Here is a 21,898-nt window from a genome sequence, read left to right as displayed (position 1 = left end):
GACTGATCCTTATACAACAAGACTCACCCTATCTTCCCCAGCCTCCAGTTTCCTTCTCTTCTTGACAGGTTTGCCAGACTTTCTCTCCTTCACTGCCGGCCTGTTCCTGATGTCTTCCACCAATACAAGGGGAGGGCTGTGAGAGGTGGACCCTAAGGGAACAATCAAATTGTGTGTAACTTTCAGAAAAAAAAAATTCAACTATACTGTAAATCATAGCTGCAATATGAGAAAATATATGCCATAAATTACCAAACAAATATGAATGAAAATTAAACTGATGTCCTAGAATGCCAAAACAGTGCCAAAGGCAAAGAAGAAAATGTGTGAAGAAAAGAAAATGAAGAGTCTATTATAATTCACTATACCACACTATGTGTATTTAGTCATTTGTTCAACCTTCATGCCGTAGGTTTCATAATGAAGGCAACTTTTATTTTGCCAAACTGATTTATTCAATCTACATCTACATAATACAGGACAAAGTGCCTCACGGCACATTGCTTCCTGGGAAAGGATGCTCGCATCCCTTTTGGGGTTCCTAGGGTTATGGGGTTTTGTCATCCATATAATCAAAATCAACATGGCCTTATTAATAGCAGCTCCAGAAGAAATATGTTCCAGGCACATGTACATTTGTACCTGAGAAGAGTTCTGGCTGCACAGCGACAGTGTAGTTGTGTACACACTGGTACAGCAGGAAGGTGGCTGAGTACAGGATGTGTTTCCTCTGACTGCTGTCCTCCAGGTCATCTGACTCCTTATTGTACAGGTCCTTCAGACATAGCCACTTGTCTGACAGACTCCTGAACAAGGGGCAAAGATACATGTTCATCAACTAACATTTCAAAACAAGTAAATCATGGCTTCATAAGCTATATAATTAAGGTGAAAATTTTGAAGATAAAGTCTGGAAGCAGTGTCTACTTGCTATGGTGTTCATCTCACATATTCCTTCCCTCTTCTGTATCTATATAGCCGGTATGACTGCCCCTTGGCGTAACACACCAACTTTGCAGGCACATGGTGCAGCGGCAGCTGGCTATATTATATCGAATGACAAGTTACACCCAACCTTTGCACATCTAACTTTAAACATTTCTTAAAGCCATTTAGTGCAGATGCCTTACTATTATACTTGTTGGCAGTGAGTAATGTTTTAAATAGAAAAAAAGCAGCATGGATGCTTAACACTTAGTTCAAAACTATAATTTTGGATCTCTTTCAAGCAAGGACAATCACAGCTATAAAGTGAGAAAGTAGGATCACGCAACAGCTTTCATTGAGTCATTATCTTCCTTTAACAGTGGCATGACATTAAGGGTTATACCATTCTGGTACAGGAATGGGGGTGGACTGACCTCTCCTCCTGTAGACTTGCCATGTTGATTTCCCAGCCACACCGGCAGCCGATGGTCATCATCAGTTCATGCAGCCTCTCCCACGGGTCAAGCACTACGCTCTCCTTGTCTGTCAGACCCTCGATGGAAGCGTGCCTGGTCAGGCCACCGAACACCGAGGCCTGGCGTTTCAGAGGGGACTTGTCTGAGGAGAGAACAGGACCTTTGGAACCTGGGAGAGAAGGAACATAACATACATACTGTTAGTATTAGGTGGGAGAACTGCCTAGGTCAGGAATTAAAAATTTAAAGATACATGTCCAAGTTATGAGATAATAATAACGAAGGTCTGTTTCTTCTTCTCTAAACAAATTAGGTCAATAACCTGGACCAGACGTCTATCACCATGGTAACTGGTGCTGAAGCAGACAACCTGTGGTGTTGGATTACATTATGTAGCAAGTGGCAGGACTGTGTTGGAGGTGCTGGTCACCATATATTTTGAATGTGAAAGAATAAACAGATCAGTAGTTTGTTAGACTAGACCATGTGAAGGTAAACACCATGAATTTGTTTTGCAAATGTTACCTTTGAAGTGTTGAATATGTTATTGTAGAGATATAAACCTTGTCAATGAACACTGTTGCATTATTCTTCAAGCAGATCCTAGAGTGGCAAAAGACAGTATCAAATTGGCCAAGCAGTATCCATTCGCTAGAAAGGGTCCATACACCACCTTGGCAAATGGATTCTGCCTGTCCAATTTATACATGTACTGTCTTTTGCCCCCCTAGGATCTGCTTGGAGATTACTGTTGCACATCTACGGGTGTAATTCACAGCATTCCTGCCAGAGGGAGTAGTTGCATGGTGTACCTTCCCTGCAGGGTGGCTGTGTGAGGAAACAGATGTAGAACTCCATGGCCTTCTGCAGCCAGCGGTACAGCTGCTTGTGGGACACGTCGATGTCAGGACTGCTGCACACCAGGGGGATGGTGTCACATACTGAAGAAGAGAGAGAGGAGTCAGTATCTGTATCTATTTAGCTGCACAAACCAAATGTTTCAAAACATTTGCGGGTCGGTCAGGAGATTTGTCCGTAAGTCAGCAGAACACCAGAGTAAGCCAGCAGTTTTTGAGACGTGTTGGGAGGTCAAATTTTACTTTTAATTTTTTAATTTTTAAAAAATTCATTAATTTATATAGAAAGGTAAGCTGTATTCAGGGGCAATGTCAGGGGAAGGTCCTGAATGTGTGACAGGGGCTTAAAGGACTGATAAATGGAACTGCTATAAAACAAAGAAACAGACACCAATGTGTCCTACCAAAAGCATGCAAGTTGGGACGTCTAGTCAGGTCTAGACTGAATCAAAATGTCTTTCTCTTACCTAGCAGTTTTCTGTAACAGTTAACAGGTGATGGTAGGCTTTCTCTCTTCTCTGTATCAAGCAAGGTGTCCACTAGCTTCACCTGGAGAGAAAAACTGTTACTACAACTAGTATGACGTTACAACCACATTATAAGTTTTCAATATTCCACTATAAGTATAATTTCTTTTATAAAAGAGTAAAGTAGTAGTTCTAGTAAAGAGCCTCACTTGTCAATTCTTTCATTTTCAATAATGTAACATACATTTGCATGTCATTTGCTTGTCAAAGGTTGTCTACTGTAACATTAAGTGGTGTAAAATTACTAAGGTAGATAAGGTATATGTAGGGAGTTGGTAGGTACCCCATGTTCAGGTCTGGTATCTGGAAACCTTGTCAGTAACAGCAGCATCAGTCGGCAATGGTCAACTGCATTTCCAGACTTTTCTGCAAGGGGGGGCAAATGTTGTGTAGTGTGAGTGTGGTAACAGGAATCCAACTGTACACGTTTACTTTCTCAGTAAAGAAACAAAGAAATTGTGTATTTCAGTTGAGACTACATTTATGGCTATTATTTGTACCTAAAATCCAAATAATTACAATTACTTCATTTGATAAAATAGTGTCAGAAATCCCACGCACCTGCACTTTTCAGAAGCACATCTCTCTGTGCACTGCTGGGAAGAGATTCAAACATTCCTGGACAAAACAGAACATTAGTATAAAACTTCTTTTTATATCAACGTTTAAATCATTAAATTGACATTTTTGTGTACTTGTGATACAACTAAGAACAACATGTTTGGGAAGCAACCCAGTAAATTTTAAGCAAAAAGACACAAGCAAAGAGAAGCAAAGAGATCCCTTTAAGCAAAGAGACCTTAGGAAGGAAGCTATGTTTGATCTTTTTACCAGTGTAGAAGACAGTGTCAGGGTCTCTACTGTCTGACTGTAGAGCTGATGTCATCTTGTGGACCTCAGCCTGGAGTATGGTCTCGTCTGAGAACTGGGTAAACCTGGCAACAACAACAAATACAACATCATGTTGTAGTAGTCACATCGGGTACCTGACACCCAGATGTACTCAGGATACACTGGTGCAGTCTTACAATTGCACAAACTTTTGTTCTGTTGCCAGACACTTTCTTTGCTATGTTTGTTTGTTTTCATGCCACCCACTGGCCACACTAGCCTGGACACGATGCCCCATAGAGGGCTTCGCCAAGTATTAGTGTAGATGTAGGTGGTAGCTTACCTTCTTGCAAACCTGGTGTACTGAAACATAATAACGCATTCCTAGATCCAGTCTTGCTTAGCTCTCGACCCCTCTTGTTATTGGCAGAAAAAGAAATATACTGGAAGCCCTTGGTAGAATACTAGTAATGCACAGTTAACAACATAAGCGTTTTCTGCACTCACATGTCGTACAGCATCTTGGCTGCACCTGTTGTATTACCTGCAGCCTGTTCAACACTGTATGCTTCATACTGTAGGGGATAACAAATATATATATTACTAGTAGACATTTACAGAAAGCCTAATAAATGATAATTTTGTTTCGATTAATCTAGTCTGAGTGTCAGATTTTATAGCTTTCGTCCACCCCCCGATCCCACCGGTAGCTGACACCAAGGTCAAGCTACAATATTATTTGACCATTTCTGAAGAGATGTAAGAGATGACATTTCACTGAAGTCAAGAGCGGCTGGAGAGAACTCCTACCCAGCCTGAAGAAATCTACATCTACATCTACATGTATATTTGTCAGTCTCCCATATCTACTACTAGTATTACAACTAAAAGATTGGGTTATGGTACTAGTATGGCTGATGCATATGGCTATAAATCCCAAATCAACAGACAAAGTAGCCTGGGTGCCAGACCCATAGCACACTGGGCCCAAAGTAATATTCCTTGCTCACTGAGATATTACTTCGGGCCCCGTGTGCTATGGGTCCGGCACCCAGGCTACAGAAAAAGACATCCTGCCCCCCTCCCCCATTCCCACCCATCTTCCACACGCGGATATCTGGTCACATACGAGGCCGTTACGCACCTGCACGGAGAACTCCCCGGGAAACAGTGTTCTAGCCGTGATGAGCCACGCCTTGGCCGCGTGAGGGTCTGACTTGAGGCTGTCCCGAGCCCGAGTCACCAGCCAAGCAGAGTCTTCCCGCGAGTTCTTCTTCGCGGCAGCCATTTTGGAAAACTAATGGCTGCCTTCTGTAAACTTTTCAGTGCCTGAAACGCTACTCGCAAAAAGTATCCTACTACCCACCAAAATGTACCGTAAACTTTCACAAAATTCAAATTTAAGTAGTTAAAATATATAAATTACGACATAAAATTCTTAGATACTGCTTAGAATGGTGATAAAGCATCTTTGTTTTAATTTTGATAGCAGGCATTTATAATTTTACTATGGCCGACAATAGTTGACGATGAGGCCCCTTCTCGTGGTGACTCTTCCAGTGCTGACAAGGTGTACTCGGTTTGCAAGTAAAATGGTGAGTTTCAACAATGTGTATCTCTTCTGTTGGTTTGTCAAGTTACTTCCGAATACGTCAAGGTCCGAACAATCGTGGATCACTACTGTCTAGTCGATGCATATTTGTTTTGTGCTTCTATAACGATGAGAGTAGACTACTGGTTCATAACACCAGTGGTGGAGCTTTGACCTGATACTAAGTACTGTAACTAAGTATAAACGATAGAGTTGTGGAACGTAGCTGCATGTCCTTGAGTTTTGTGACAGTGTATCCTAGCTCCAGCATATTCAGAAATGCACGGAATGAACCAAAGTATTAATGAAGATCCTCACTAAATTTCTACAGTTTTGAGAGGAGGGACATTCAATATATAACAGCTGTTATATTGAATCCTATGGGCCTATAGTAAAATGAAGGGGGCGGGGCACATTTTGGCATCAATCCAGCTGGTTCTACATTTTCTACATGGGCGTGTGTCAAGCCTACAGTTGTAAGGAGTAGAATTTGCATCCATATAAAGAGCGAACAAACACCGTGCTGGAGCCCTCAAACTAGTGAGGTTAGCGCGAAAAGGGAAGAAGAAGAAGAACATAGGAGGGGGTGGCAGATATAACCCCATGGTCTAGAAGACTCCTCAAGTTTGTGCTAGACACACAGCCGGACACAGGCATCTCTGCAATTAATGTCAGTTTCTGTACAACCTACATAATTTCCAAGCAGATCCAGGGGGTTAAAATGGATACAGTCTGGCCAATTTGATACTGTCTTTGCAGCCACTGAAAGATCTGCTTGGAGATTTGGCCTACCTACATTCATTCTTTCCAAACTGATAATATTACTGATAACTTGATTGAGGTGCAGATGTCCTTGATTGTCATTTTATTTTCTGTGCACCAGGCATCCGAAGCGAAGCGTGCCAAGCTGACGGACAGTGAGAGGGAGTCTCAGTTAGAACCACTGATGGGGAAAGGCTGGACCATGGTGGACGGTAGGGACGCGATCTACAAGGAGTTTCTCTTCAAGGACTTCAACCAGGTCAATTCTCCAGCCTTAGTTTTTTTTATATTCAACTTTGCTTTTGCTCAGTTTCTTCATCTTCTCCAAGCACCAAGGTCAATGAACTGGACTAGACAGCTGCCACTATGGTAACTGGTGCTGTAGCAGACATCCTGTGTCATTACCATTAACAAATGATTCCCTGACTTTCTTTCTTCTGTACCTGCTGCCACCGTGAACACCTCCATTTTTCTCAGACTGTAAACTTTTGCCTGAACATAAAATGATTCATTGAAATTGTAACAATACAAATTACAATACATGTGGGACAAAAGCAGCTGTTGCTGGTATTGTGGACCACATATAAAAACAAATACAGGATAGACAATACACATTTTCAATTGAGTTAAGTGTGGAAAGTTGTGTAAAGTACCTCTCCCAAGGGCACAAGATCACTGGCATGTCAGGACTCGAACCCGGGACTTCTTGGTTCCAAGTCGAGCACTCGTACTGCCACACAACGCCACAAAATGAATTAAAGTAATGAAATGCTCTAATCAGTTGTTTTTTCCTTTCAGGCATTTGGCTTCATGTCGCGTGTGGCCCTCAGGGCTGAGAAGATGGACCACCACCCAGAGTGGTTCAACGTCTACAACAAAGTACAGATCACACTCAGCACCCATGATGTGGCTGGGTTGTCGGGTAGGGACGTCACCCTAGCAACCTTCATAGAGAAGGCTGCGTCCTCTGTTCAGTGATGTGTTCAGTTGTTGAGGCCTTGAGATGGCACAAGGGCAGAACGTACTGCACCTGTGCAAAACCTGTGATGTACTGTGCATAGCACGCACTTTGGCAGAAAGTCTTTTTGTGTTTACCTTTGCAGAAGGATCTTTGCTCTGTTTCTTCTTCTTCTCCAAACAGAAAAGTTGAATGACCTGGACCAGATGGCTGTCACCATGGTAACTCCCTGTGGCGTTGTGTTACATTATGTAGCAAGTGTTACATTATGTAGCAAGTGTTACATTATGTAGCAAGTGTGCCATCCTCCATAGTTTCTGCCAGCTCTCTAATGTCCCTGGGTACCACGGGTAGCTAACCGGGGGAAACTACGGAGGATGGCACCCAGGTTGTTGGAGGGCTGGGCAAAAAATCCAGGTTTTGCACAGGTGCAGTACGTTCTGCTGACATGCTCTTTGAGAGCATCTTGAGCTACATGTGTAGCTACTGATGAATATAGTGGTGCTAGTGTACATATCAGTGGGCATGTCACACCTACAAGCGTCATCTCTGTACAAGTGTACTTTTAAACCTGTTTTTGGCAACATCACAGGAGAGGGGTCGTTCTGAAGAAATTATTTTCTTCACATACCTTGTATGGACTTGATGAATTTGGTTCACTGAATGTACAAGTGTAGGTACAAGTGTATTGTACTCACACTTAGGGCTTCTAGGATGATAAGGTTATTTTTCTGTAGTTATTTCAAAGGTGATAATGATTTTATGATTTGAAGTATGGTGACAGTATATAAAATGTACAAGATGATACAGTATGTTCAAGAGTAAGATCAAGAGAGGTATAATGCTGTACATCAGTGCTGAGGTATGGTGTAGTTTCTTAAAACAGGCAGAGGTTGTGAGGTAATACACATGTACTACTATAAAAGTGGGTGTATTAGGTTTGAAAAATCATGCTTTTGATTAAAATGATTGTTTTGATAGACAAATGTGGCTATTTTGAGCGATTCATAACCATTTCTTTCTGTTATGATTCTAAGAAATTTTGTGATGTAAAGGGAGACCAAATCTTTTGACTGCAGATGCCACAAGAGTGAATCTGGAAATGGTGCACTGTGTTGTTGGCAATGGTACATGTTTAATTGTTATAGTGTTACTTGAACCAGTTGGCAAGAATAAAGACAATGTAATTGTTATAGAAGTGCTGTTGTGATTTGTGTACAAATATTGTTCTTTTCATGTCACATTCTTGCATTCCTAATCCCCTTATTATAAATAACAGAATTGTTGAGCTTGGGTTTGTTGCTGCTTATTACATATATCATTAACCCACTGTTGTGGACTCAGCTTGATACATGTATACCTTTCACCCATTGTTATAGACTAGGTTTGAAAATTCAAATACTGAAGGCATTCCATGAACTTTGCACACCCTGAACTTTGCACACCCTGAACATGTCCACACACCGGACACACCAGCTGCCGGTCAGCAAGATATCGGGCGAAGAGTTGCAGAGCTCGGACATCTGTAGCAAAGTTACCAACAGGTTAAATCTTTTGCAATAAGTGTACCCAACGTCCTACATTTCCCAGGTGAGTTTTTGGGACATTCATGTTAATGAGTGACAAGCCGTGCGTTGTACTTCTTGTACATACAGGTATTGCCAAAAGTGAAAGTAATTCCTCTGAAAGAAACCGGCGGGCCAAAATTCTGTGCCGTTAGATCTTTACATGCATCGCAATCAGATTTGACTTTTGTTAGTCCCAAACACGAAGGACGTCAGAAAACCATTTCACCTAGAGACAGAAATTGTGACTTTGCTCTTCCAGCTTCTAGCTGTATATAATCATGGAGGTAGAATTTTTCTACCTCCATGATATAATAATAGTGTCAACAGAACAGAGCAACGAGGCTATGCACCTGTTCTTATCACACCATAAAGTCGAGTGGAGGAATTCGATGTTTACATTTGCCAAGGTGACGGTAGATTTGTTTTACACCCCGTACTGCCAACGCTGCCAAATCTTGCAAATTTGCAGCTGTTGTCATAGCAACTTGTGCGTCACGGCATATTTAATGAGCGTCTAGAAGGGTGTAACCAACTTTCATTTTTGAGTTTTCTCAACTAGTCGGAGAGGAGGGAGAAAGTCGGTTACCTCGTCAGACGATTTTGTTGTCTCCGTGATCTTAATTTCGAAGAGGTCGACGCCAGGGTGCTTGTAGTAAGCTTATTCTTCTGTTTTCACCGTTGTTGATATATACTCTTGGACTTGGTGATATGAACGTAACGCTTTCATGCGTGGCACTATGGGCGGAGCCGACGTTGGGTGGGAGTGGGACCCATATGTTAGAGTCCGGTACCGTCTTAACTTAAAAAAAAAGGAAAGGAAAGGGATCTCGATCCAGTTTTAGCTCAACGAAGAGCAAAAATGTTTGTATATGGGGCAATAATTGTTATCAACATTGTTACAATCTGTCAGAGGATATTCTAGTGTATATGCAGTCTGGCAGATTATCTATGTCGGTAACAAAACCTATAAGTTCACGTGACATTCCTGTGTATCTTCTGGACAACTCAAGCATCAGCATGCTTCTAGTTTTAGAATTCATAAATGTCTACAAGGGTACATGTATATGAACAAATATCTACAAGGATATAGGCGGACTGAAAACTCAACTTTTTGACTACGTTGTCCTTCAGGTGAGATGGAGCAGGCCGACAACCCCGCTTTCAAAACTGAGGATGAAACGCCATGGACTTTGCGACAGGCTCCAAGGGACCACACCGGTGATGCGGAGCAAGGTCCAGGGGCTGGCGCACGCGGCAGCGCGCTCAGATGGAGGAACACACCGCGGGACATAGATAGTCTCGCAGACCACATGAAGGCAAGTGGACCAGAACAAAGTTTTTGATATGATTACGTATCCGCTTTGAACGTTTATTAGAGCGTCTCCGCTCATTTTGAATGTTTCTGGGGAGTGCTGCTGACTGGGTAGGGCAGCTTGTTGCTAAACAGTGTGTAAAATCAGGATGCGACTGGATACAGAAGTTTTCTTTTACACAACCAAGGTAGACTATAACCTTGCTGACGTTTCGGTGTCTATCAGACACCTTCCTCAGAGCTTCTGACAGAAGTGCTGGTTCTCGCCGCTATATGTAGCCAACGCGTAGCTAGGTGGCGCTTTTGTGTCCTCACCGCAAAAGCGCCACCTAGAAGGTGTCTGATAGACACCGAAACATCAGCAAGGTTAGTCTACCTTGGTTGTGTAAAAGAAAACTCCTGTATCCTATACTTTACCAACCTATTATAAATGAAACTATTTTCGGAAGTAGGATAGAACTGTTTTAATGAGGCTGTAGGTGCACGAGTTTGGTTGTGGCACGGTGGTTGGCCGGCTATATATATAGCTAGATTTGACTGTACCCTCATGGATAAAAGCGGGGGCCAAAAATGTAACCTTTGTACTCCTTATGTACGTTGTCCTTCAGGCACGCGATTCTATACACGAGTCTGGAGTAAACAACGGATACGAAACGGATGGGGAGTCTGTGACTGGATCGCAAGGGCAGAAAAACAGCACATCTCATGACCCAGAGCAAGATGCAGACCTGGAGTCTGGTAAAGACCACAGCCAGGGAAGTGGCCCCAAATCCAGATCTCGCATTATTGCTATTATTTCCCTCCTTCTCTGTTTCATTGGTTGTCTTAATTATATAATTAGTATCGTTGTAGAGGTTTTGTGCATGTGGAATCTGAACACATTTGGGAAAGACATGGCAAATTCTACTGACGAAATGCTTACTACAAACAATGACACGTGTGATCCCGGGCAATCTCAAGAGCATATACCTTATGACCTGATTGATTTTGTACTTTACATTCAGCCTGCTATCGTTATTAGCTTCTGGGAGTTCAAATTAGCTAGCCCCATTGACCAATATGAGAGGGAGGAAAATCAAAAAATCAAAAAAGAAAATAAGGGTGCAGACGAAAAGATAAAGCGTGAAGAGACAGAGTACCGTGTGCGTCGCACCTGCTACTTTATTTCCTTGAACATGTTGTTCTTTTTCCTTTTCCACTGCGTGGAATGTACAAGCTGTTCTTTCTTGAACCCCAGTGTGTTTTTGGGAACGGCGATTACATTTTTGAACAGACCGGCTTGTCCGTGGATTAGCATTGCTTTTCAACTGCCTGCGGTGCCCGCCTATACATTAGGCTGTTGGTACGCTACTAGAATGGCGTGGGTGCTACGCCGACGAGCCGAAAAAATAATCAATGAATCAGAAGACCACTTTGGCACTGGCAACCAAGATAAAGATCCAAGAAATATTCTAAAAGAATTAAATGAGAAGTTATTCTATGACGACTGGGGTGAGAAAGTTTGGAAGAAAATTGCCGTTGTTATGAACATCATGATGTTTATTGCTGCTACCCTAGTTCTCCTCTACACACACGTGTATATATCGGAGGTTAAGCTGACTCTAGGGCGGTGGTCTAGTCACTTAATGCGGCTGCTTTCTATAGTGTTTCTCGCCATGATCCCTTACCTGTATGTTGCTTATGCCTGTACCCGAGTGACTGAAGAGCTTAACAAGATGTTAGAAAAAAGCATGGAGGCAGAACGGCACTATGTGTATGATAAAGTCGAGAGTTCTGAATTTGGCCATACTGCGGATAAAGTTAACATGGACAGCATAGCAGTACAGTACAATGATCATGATCATAAGCCCGAATCTGAGGACGTTGGCCCTGTTGATGAAGTTAACATAGACAGTATAGGAGTAAACTGCGACATCCCTAGCGAGTGGGACAATATAGCTATTAGAATCAAAACACTTGACCAACGTATCCAATTGAGTGAACGACGTGCACAGTGGGACAGACTACACCAGGAAATCTCCAAAGTTCAGGACACGGCTCTTTACAATGGGATACTGACTTCTGCATACACAACTAGGAATGGTGTTCACTGGACACTTTTAGGCATGATAGGCGCTGTAGCATGGGAAGTTCTGGACCACCTTAATGCATTTGAGGATAGCATTGACAGCGACGCAAGTAAGGAACGGTTCGTAGTAACGTTGTTCGGTACTTTGGCGCTTGTAGCTGGCATTTCAGCTGTGATTTTTGTGATCTGTTGGCAGATATGTGGTTGTTGCGGTGACAAAATGTGTAAGGAAGCATGTTGCTCAAACCTTAAAGAATATCCTAGAGCAAACATTTGTTTGGTCGCATTTGCAACCCTTGTCGTCTGGGGCATTATATACATAAGTTTCTATTTTGAGGTCTACAAGGATAAAGATTGTACGATGGAATCGAATCCTCTCTTTCCATAGTTGTCATAACACTAAACAATCTGTATATTGCTGGAAAATAGATAGATGAAAATGCATAGGTGGACATAATTTTAAACGTTTTGAGAATTGACTATATTTGACTTATGGCGACTACAATAACCTCCTAAGATTCGAAAGGATCACATGGTTGTCTAATTCAACTAGAAAGGTATAACCTTCAACTGGTCTTGCCCAACAAACTACTGCTTTGTTTATTCTTACTCAAAGCAATACGTTGATGTATTGTGAACAGACTCTCCAACTCTGTTCTACTACATAATGTAACCCAACACCACAGGGTGTTGCTACAGTACAAGTTACCATGGTGACAGACGTCTGGTCCAGTTTTTAAACTGCGCTGACTTTGCCTTGTTTTGCAGTGTCCTACAATCATAATATAGCTATATCATAAACTACAGTGATTAATGTAAATGCCCATGTTCAGAGAAGATATGTTACACTGTTTTCAAAATGATGATGATGGTGTATAAAATTGTATAAAGGTGTAAATGTACTTATTATTGTTATTTTCTGTGTACGTATGTGGCATAACAAAATACTAGTAAGTTATAACTTGAGTGTACGTCACATTGTCCATGTCTTTTGTGTAATGGTAATAAAAATGTGCTACAATATGCGGACTGTCCACACCGAAGGTCCAAGATATGTTATTAAGTGATCATGATAAAAGTACATGTATTTTAAAAAGAATCTGATCACGTAGAGGAACACTGTAATTATGAATACAATGTCCGTCTATGTGCCAGTATACAAATTTATACAATGTATATAATGTTGTGAAATATATTGGACATAGAAATCTAGCTTCATCTTACTTCCTGGACATGAATAGTCTAATGCCCTTATAGAATACACAAGATTCTTCCATGTAAATATGCATTCTTGCGATATTGCAATTTTGCGATCCAATAAGAAAGACAAAAATAACTGTGCAAATAAAATTGACTGAAAGAAGTATGATTAAAACGTACAATGTCTTCATTGTGTGCAAGTTTGTGTGCTGGAAATCTTGCCTATTGAATATATTTATATGAGTATTAGGTATTATCCTTAAATGGTTTTCGTCTCTTTTTACGTCTCTCTTGAGTTTTGGGGTTCGCATCATCCTCTTAAAATCAACATGGGCTGAGGGGTTGAAAATCACCGTGTGGCTAATACGAGGCGGGGGATTTGTAGAAAATCACCGACTTCCAGACACAGTTTCAGTTTCAGTTTATTTATTTAACCAGAAGATACACTCAGGTCATTTGACCTGTTTTTCAGGTAGATCTAGGGTACAATAAAAATGCAGAAACAATACAATGATAACAACACAGTACATAGCACATAATAGAAATACAGCTGCACAAATACAATATAATTACAATGAGTTTTTGAAGGCCGTTACAGTTCGGAGATTTCTCTGTTCTATTGTGAGCTGGTTCCACAGCACTTGAACTACACACATGTAGTAGTAGTATTTAGACCATCAAAAAGATGTAGAGGGGCATGCTCCGATCTTTTTCGGGTGGTGTGGTGGGTTCTTTAACAGGCGTGGGGTGTGGCTCTCTCCAATTAACGTCATATATATCCAAGGGACGTCCCTAATATATATCAGTATACCATAGAACGTCGAATTGTATATTTTAAAGTACTTTTCTAGCCAGCTGAGCTGTATGTGGTACGAAAAATTTTGAATTATGTCTCTATACATGATACTAGTATGTCATACATATTTCTACGGCAAAAACATGTCATTAAGTCAAGTCCCTTTATATGCTTTCTATTCGACCTTTACCCTGTACATTTCAACGGGGAAAATATTTTGTCATCAGGGAATTCCCCTCACATGCTTTCTACTTTTACGCTGACGTGCGTGAGACATATCGGATGGATATTTTATCGTATGGTACTTTCCGCTTATGTATACGCAGTCGCTGCCTAGGCCTATGGCAGACTCAAGTCAGGAAACGTTTCAGTTTAATTCTCATGGTCACGTTCAAATGTTGTTGATTCCATATACAAGCAAGTTCTAACGATAGCGGAAAAATGACTCAACATTATACTTTATTTTTATTTTATTTTATTTTATTTTATGACAATTTACCACATTTGTGGAAGGATTGACATAACAGGTGACAATCACCTCTTCAAAGATGTCAACCCCGAGACCAGACTGTAAGGCTTGAACCACTCACACCGGTAAGGTCCCCTACTCTTTTCGATAAGTGCGGTGGGTTCTTTAACGTGCGTGGGGTGTGGCTCTCCCAAACACGGGACCTCCATTTAACGTCCTATCCGAGGGACGTCCCTAGCCGAGTGAAGTGAGAAAAGTCGTGTAAAGTGCCTTTCCCAAGGGCACAAGATCGATGACATGGGCAGGGTTCGAACCCACGATCTCTCGGGTGTGAGCCGAACGCGCTACCGACTGCGCCACACGACCCCACGTAATACTAATACTCAATATGATTTTACCAGGCAGGCATGATGTGTATGGCTGTAGGTGGTCAAGTTGTAGATAAGTTACTCGACCAAAGTGCTGCGCCAAGCTGTGTACAAGCAAATGTTGTGATAGAAAATAGTTTCCCTTCTTCTGTCAGATTGGTTGTGTATCACTGTCATAAAAAGCAGTCAAAATCTTTAAGTTGAAATCATTCCAATGATCTGTTATAGGAGATTAGCACAAAGAACAAAGAAATTTTCCCAGTCTTCTCCAAGTTTGCCGATCTGGAAAGTCCGGTTGCGTGTTTTCTTTTCTTAACTTGTATGACTTAATAGTTATCACACCACCTTGTGCGTCACTGCTTGTACTAACAGATAACTAACAGATCAAAGGAATGCGCTTGTTCTTATCGCGCCCTTTAAGGTGATTGGACGTAGACGGGTGCTAAGCTAAGGTGTATTTATTTTACCCCACGTACATGTTTTGCACATGGAAGGTCCAAATTACGTGTTTTCTATTTGTGTGACATAATAGCTGTTACCATAACATCTCGCGTGTCATGGGAATTTCCAGTAGCGCACAGAAGGCCATAACTCAAATAAAAGAAGTAACCGTACATGTAGTAAATATGTTACTTGGCCAAAGAGAAAAGTTATCTTCATTATGGGTTCACCACACCACGAAGTGGTGTGGTGAAACCATATTGCTTTTTCTGATGTTTCTTCTCCTTCTTCTTCTCCTGCCATTTTTTAAATGGATTCAGCTTCTTCATTTTAGGGCCCAAGGTCCTGAAATTTGGTATGGAGGTACAGTGGGCAAATCCCCTAGGCGTTTTTTAAATTATTGTGATACAGGCTTTTAGAATGGTTTTATTTGAGTTTTTTGGCTGTGTTATAGCTAATGTATTACTGTGTTAGTGTGCCTTGTTTACCACGTTTGGGCATGAGTCATCACAATGGAATGCAGGGCATCAACCAACAGGCATGCAGCTTTCCTCTATACTTCTTGCTGATTGGCTGTTGGGATTTAACTTGATTAACACCTGCACAGAAGCATTTCCATACTGACAGTATGTCTGTATTCAAGTGTTTTGGTAGGTATTTCAAGCTTTCCTGCTCCAGCATTGGAATGCCGGGCATGGACTATTTTTTTTTTATTTTGAAAATCAACAGTTTGCATTATGCAATTAAAAATCCTAACCAATAAAGTAGGGAATAGCTATCCAACTGTTGTTTTAGTTGTATTTTACTTCATATTATAGTTATATCAATGTAAATCATTGTTTTCTCTTGTGTTTCCCATTCTTTCCCTGCCATGTCGTAAAATGTGGTGAACCCATCGCTGTATTTGCTCCAAAGCAAATATTGGCCTTTCTAGTTATTATTAGGATAGTTGTATATCATAATTGAGTAGCTGGAACTCGTTAAGATTACATAATAACAATAAATGCCAAGTCTCAGCAAGGAGGTTATACATGTATGTCTCAGGTAGTCCTGACTTAGCCTGGGTGCCATCCTATTTGTATATCGGGCTTCCAGGCTACTGTTGACTTGTCTTGATGTCAATGTTAATGTTAATGTTACAAGTATGTATGGTGCCCGTGGTAACTAATCTTGTTGGAGTCCCGAACTGTTCAAGTTAAAAAAGTGATTTGATTTGGTTTTGTTGTGTAAGTCTCAGAAGCGCCAGCCAACTATATCACGAGGCAGAAAATGTGACTTTGGCCATCTTCTGTCAACAGAACAACGGAGGAACTTACCTTTTAATTCTTAATTTAACTGGAAGACAGTTGCCAAAGTTCAATCCAAGTTGCCAAAGTCCATCCCAACTCAGCAATTTTTGCTGACACGGTAATCCCCAATTACGTTTCTGTTCTTATTTTGTGACGGGGTTTTCCAGCAACTGCTTTAATAGTAATAATTACTGGCAGTAGAAACTGGTTAGCAATAATTTAATAGTAGAAACTTCATAAGAATATAATACATCCTTGTGTGTTACGCGGCTTACGCCTAAAAGCGGTTTGCCGGGCCAAACAAACAAGTTTGATCAAGGGTCCAACGACTTCCAGTTTTCTTCTTCCAACAGACCAAAATCTAAATGGCATTCCTCTGTGGTTACATGTATGTAGCCTGGTATACAGTCTATCGTGCTTGTGGCAGGCTGTCTTCGGGGCTCTAACTATAATTTTCCCCGTCCAGCTCAACAGACCACCTGGTAGGAGTTTGGTGACTGTAGGAGTTGATTGACCCTAATCAATCTCCCATCGTAAAAAACCTACCGGGGAAGCTGGCAGAAGGCGAGCGGGGAAGAGCTCCTGCAGCCCCGAAGAAAACCCGCCCAACCACGATAGACTGGGCACCAGGCTAGTAGTCATGGGGATTAAAAAACGGCTACGCCGCAATATACTGTCAATCTATAATCTGGCTGGAATGTCAAGATGTAACGTAAACAGTTACTGGAGCCTGTTTTTAACCTTTGGTTATTGACTATACCAAAGGAGGTGACATAATGAAGTCACTTATCAACTCTAGTCCCACTTACATGTATTCCCGCACCATAGCTTGTCTTATATTGCCTAAATATGCAAAAACACCTATCTGAATTTGCAAAGAATTTGAGTTTCATTGACAGCCTCATAAAAGTAGAAACCATCGCGTAACCGTACACGTGGTATTAATGCATTGCTTGTTCAAAGAGGTATCTCCAAAAGTAGTTGGGATAAACATCGTGGCACCATTTTTCTATCTCCATGGTGGCATATTCGAGTTGCCCGTTCCTACTGTTCCTCAATATCAGAGAAAAAGGAGCAAATCGTAAATCTGCCCGTAGATTACTACAAATTTAAAGGACAAAAATGTCATGTCTCTGATACTGCTGACTTGTTAATGTTAAATGTTAATGTCCCAAAATATTAAAAAGTGACAATCATAATCCAAGTCGATTTCTTTCTTAAGGCCGAAAAGCTGAAATACGGGTTAACTGTTTTAGTGTAGAACCCAAAACTTTACATATTTGTACCACGTGAGTTGGTAAATTTTCGGCCAAATTTTCTTGATGATCTTTGAAAAATATATCACGAGACAGAAAACGTGACTTTGTCCTAGTGTCAACAGTTGCGCAACGGGCATATTTGTCAACTGGACAAATTGTTACCAAGGTGACGGTAAATTTGTTTCACCACGTACTGACAACTCTGCAGTTTTTTTCTGATAAGGCAAGTCCAAATTACGTTTTCCTCTTTTTATCTTATGAACTTAAAGCTGTTGCTATAGCACCATGTGCGTCACAGAATTTTCCAGTAGCGTCCAGGAGGCTATAAAATCCTTTGTTTCAGTTTTCTTGACCAGTCCCGGAGAAGAGGAAGAAAGGCGGTTACCACAGCAGAAGGCTCTATGACATCTGTCATCTCCATTTCCGAAACGCCAGCGTCCTTCTTGTAATTGGTAAGCATACCCGTAAACGTACGTTCTTGTATGCAAGCGTAGCTCAGTTATCTGTTCGTGTGTTTCACAACTTAACGCCTTGTACATTTCTATGAAGTTCATTCTCACTGGAACGAAACTGGCATAAAATGAACATTCATCTATATATAGCTAGTTAGGCCGAGTTTTATTCGTGTGAAAAAAAAAATCACTATCACCTATATATAGGAGTTGATGATTTGTGACTTATTTGATTCTTGTTGGATCAAGTTAACTATGATAGCGACTTTCAACTAACAACTATTACTGCCATTAATTATTTATATCTTTTGAACCAACAGAGTCCAATCCCTACAATTCCTGGGCTAAATCAAAGAGTCACCACTACCATCGCAAAAACTCACCTTCTTTCCTGAGAAAAACTTCCAGTAAGTACATTATACATACTGCCAGCCATGTCACTTTTAATTGGTTAAATGGAAATGTAGATAGCTCCCCCCATCCGTTTGTCTTTCAAATTCTTCTCACATTCTGGCCAAAATTTGAACGTCGATGATGGACAGAATAATTCAGACCGGGCTTTTTTGGGCATTCTTTCGTAATTAAACATAGAACCTATAAAAATTTAATGTTTGAACCCAAATTACTGATTATTCCAAAAACTGCCTATCAGAAACCCGTTTAGGAAAAGTCACCAAATTTGACGGTTCTAGCGCAGGCCGTTCGGGTGCTATCTGAGCCCCCCCGTCTGAATACTAGTAGGGTTAAACAAAAGGCGTTACATAATTGTCAAATTTATCTAACGTCTTGTCCCACTAGAAGGGGTAAAATAAACAGTTACAGGAGACCTGTTTGTTGACTTCCCGGATAACCTTTGGATGTTGACTGTTCCGAAGACCTCGCCAATAAGGCACCTATCAACTCTTATCTAACTTGTGACTTTGTCACAGTCTAACTTGTATCTGCGAAACCATCCATGTATATTTACAGTGTCCAAGGACTGCTTTCAGGGACTGCTTTCGGAAGCTCCCCATTGTGTGCATCATATATATATATACCTAGCATGACCTTGGTAATATGTCTTGGGTATTTTTGTGCATAGATATCATTCTATGTAATATGAATTTTCGATTAGTTTGTAAACGACTAGGGTATCGTTACAAATAGATGCAAGGAAACATGTTAAAATGAAATGTTACGATCTATTCAATAATGGCTACCGCTAGTTAGTTACTTCTTTTGAACCACCAGAGTCCAATCCAGACAGTTCTGGGCTTCAAAGGAGCAGCGATCAAAGACGCACTACTACCATCGCAAAAACTTACCTTCTTTCCCGAGAACAACTTCCAGTAAGTATATTATATGTACTGCCAGCTCTGTCGATTTTAATTGATCAAATGATTAAATGGAAATATAGACAGCCCCCCCACCCGTGTATCTTTCTGTTCACATTCTGGCCAAAATTCAAACATCGACGATGGACATAATGATTTAAACAAAAGCCGTTACATAACTGTCAATTCATCTAACGTCTTATCGGACTAGAAGGAGTAAAATAAGCAGGAGGCATGTTTGTTGGCTTTAGAATAACCGTTGGATGTTGACTGTTCCGAAGACCACGCTAATAAGGAACTTATCAACTCTTATCTTACTTATGTCTTCGATTTAGCCTTAATTTTACATGCGAAAACACATGTACCCATCTGATTTGCATGTGCATTCATATAGTCTTCGACATTGAAACATTTTTACCCTTTTTGTATGTTGTCCTTTAGACAGGCGCTTCAGTAGATTGAAATGACAAACGTCAACTACCAGGAGATTGAAATGCAGGACTTCGCCTCCCTGGCGGTGGAAGGCGATTCGGGGTCGCAAAGCCCAGAAGATGGAACTTGCCCCGACCTAACATGTACATGTACTCTAGATCGACATACTTCTATCCGTGAGATCTGCGGCATTGTTTTTTCTCTCTTTTTCTGTCTCATTGGCTTTGTTCATCCCATTACTAGTATTTCCTTCGAGGTTGTGTGCATGTGGAATCTGAAAACTGGAAAAGGCATGGCAAATTCAACTACAGGATTGAATGCAAACAAAACCTGTGATCCCGAGGAATCTCAGGAGGATATACCTTATGACCTGATTGACATCGTACTTTACCTACAACCTGCTATCGTTATTATCTACTGGAAATTCAATTTAGAAAAACCAGTTAAGGAATACGATGAAAATGATACAGACAAAGGTGAGAAATCGTATATTTGGCGTCGTACTTGCTACTTCATTTCCATGAACGTGTTATTGCTTTTCCTTTTCCACTGCGTAGAATGCGCGAATTGTTCTTTCTTGAACCCTAACGTATTCTTTGGCACGATCACCCTAGGTATTCCCAAGCTATTCTGCCCATTGTTTCAGGTGGTATTTCAATTTCCACTACTCCCCGTGTATTACTTTTGTTGTAAGTATGCCACTGAAATGGCCTGCGTACTTCGCCGACGAGCCGCAAAAATCGAACAAAAATCCCAACGACTTTTTGGCTCCGATGATCAAACTAAAGATCCAAAAAGGATTCTAAAAGAACTGAATGATGAGTTATTCTATGACAACTGGGGTAAGGAAGTTTGGAAAAACATTGCTACTGTCATGAACGTCATGATGTATATCGCTGTCAGCCTAGTTCTCCTCTACACACACGTGTATATATCGGACGTTAAATTGACTCTTGCCCGATGGTTCAGTCATTTCACGCGACTGCTTTCTATAGTTTCTCTGGTTATAATCCCTTACATGCATGTTGCAAATGCCTGTGTCAGAGTGACTCAAGCGTTTAAGGAGATGTTAGAAAAAAGCATGGAAGCGGAACGGAACGATAATGTAACATCTGAAGTCGAGCATTCAAACAGTAATGACAATGCTCAGAGTTCTGAAACTCAGGAAACTGCAGCTGGCCATGTTGCTGAAGTTCACACGGACAGTACAGTAGTACAGTGTGACAGTGAGGACAGTGCTCATAGTTCCGAAACTCAGGAAACTGCAGCTGGCCATGTTGCTGGAGTTAACACAGTCAGTATAGCAGAACAGTGTGACACTGACCATGTTGAGCGCGACAATATAGCTACCATGGCCGGAATCGATAAACGTATTCAGTTGATCGAAAGACGTGCACAATGGGAGAAGCTACTTCAAGAAATCTCTAAAGTTCAGGATACTGTGCTTTATAACGGTATACTTAGTTCTGCATACACAACTAAGAACGGCGTTCATTGGACACTGTTAGGTATGATAGGCGCTGTAACCTTTGAAGTTCTTGACCAGCTCAATGCATTTGAAGAGAGCGTGGACAGTAACGCAAGAAAGGGACGGGGCTTAGTAGCATTGTTCTGTGGTTTAGTACTTGTAGCTGGCGCCGCAGCTTTGCTTTTTCTTCTGTGTTGGAAGATATTGAAGCGTTGTGGCGAGAAAACGTTTAAACAGGCATGTTGTCTGGGCTTTAACCCCAAAATACGTCCGGGAATAAAATTGCTTTCGGTCACACTTCCAATCCTAGGCCTAATATATGTATACTTCCTATTTACAGTCTACAAGAATGACTATTGTACAATAGAGTCAAGTCCTCTCTTTCCACAGGGATCATAAACATTGAAAAGCACATTGCTGCAAATAGATTTGTTGATTGACTATTTGACTTTTGGTGACTAAAAAGGCATCCTTGTCAAAAGGGATCACATAGTTGACTGTATATTTTGATAGAAAATTGACATTACGTGGTGG

At 41.1% G+C, this 21,898-nt stretch overlaps 3 protein-coding genes across 3 annotated transcripts in view; 2 read left to right on the top strand and 1 right to left on the bottom strand.

Annotated features, from left to right (window-relative positions):
* The window catches only part of LOC109466853 (integrator complex subunit 10-like), a 14,539-nt gene extending 9,626 nt beyond the window's left edge, over nucleotides 1-4,913 (bottom strand). The window contains exons 1-10 of the mRNA XM_019764712.1: nucleotides 4,763-4,913; nucleotides 4,126-4,193; nucleotides 3,619-3,722; nucleotides 3,349-3,405; nucleotides 3,071-3,153; nucleotides 2,728-2,809; nucleotides 2,216-2,344; nucleotides 1,362-1,572; nucleotides 643-806; nucleotides 28-152 (exon numbers count right to left, since the gene is read on the bottom strand). Coding sequence (XP_019620271.1) covers nucleotides 28-152; nucleotides 643-806; nucleotides 1,362-1,572; nucleotides 2,216-2,344; nucleotides 2,728-2,809; nucleotides 3,071-3,153; nucleotides 3,349-3,405; nucleotides 3,619-3,722; nucleotides 4,126-4,193; nucleotides 4,763-4,906 — 1,167 coding nt within the window. The 5' untranslated portion in view covers nucleotides 4,907-4,913. The remainder of the gene's footprint in view (nucleotides 1-27; nucleotides 153-642; nucleotides 807-1,361; nucleotides 1,573-2,215; nucleotides 2,345-2,727; nucleotides 2,810-3,070; nucleotides 3,154-3,348; nucleotides 3,406-3,618; nucleotides 3,723-4,125; nucleotides 4,194-4,762) is intronic.
* Nucleotides 4,914-5,130: 217 nt separating this feature from the next.
* On the top strand, nucleotides 5,131-6,976 carry LOC109466656 (pterin-4-alpha-carbinolamine dehydratase-like). The gene is made up of 3 exons (XM_019764387.1): nucleotides 5,131-5,213; nucleotides 6,093-6,230; nucleotides 6,770-6,976. Exons 1-3 carry the CDS (start codon nucleotides 5,148-5,150, stop codon nucleotides 6,947-6,949), a joined length of 384 nt encoding a protein of 127 aa, XP_019619946.1. The 5' UTR covers nucleotides 5,131-5,147; the 3' UTR covers nucleotides 6,950-6,976.
* A 3,492-nt stretch (nucleotides 6,977-10,468) lies between these two features.
* On the top strand, nucleotides 10,469-13,371 carry LOC109466650. The gene has a single exon (XM_019764381.1). It carries the CDS (start codon nucleotides 10,673-10,675, stop codon nucleotides 12,263-12,265), a length of 1,593 nt encoding a protein of 530 aa, XP_019619940.1. The 5' UTR covers nucleotides 10,469-10,672; the 3' UTR covers nucleotides 12,266-13,371.
* The last annotated feature ends 8,527 nt before the right edge of the window (nucleotides 13,372-21,898 follow it).

Source organism: Branchiostoma belcheri, unplaced genomic scaffold, assembly GCF_001625305.1.
Source record: "Branchiostoma belcheri isolate BF01 breed outbred unplaced genomic scaffold, Haploidv18h27 scaffold17, whole genome shotgun sequence".
Taxonomy (NCBI): Eukaryota; Metazoa; Chordata; class Leptocardii; order Amphioxiformes; family Branchiostomatidae; genus Branchiostoma; species Branchiostoma belcheri.
This window is presented reverse-complemented; position numbering and strand designations above follow the sequence as displayed.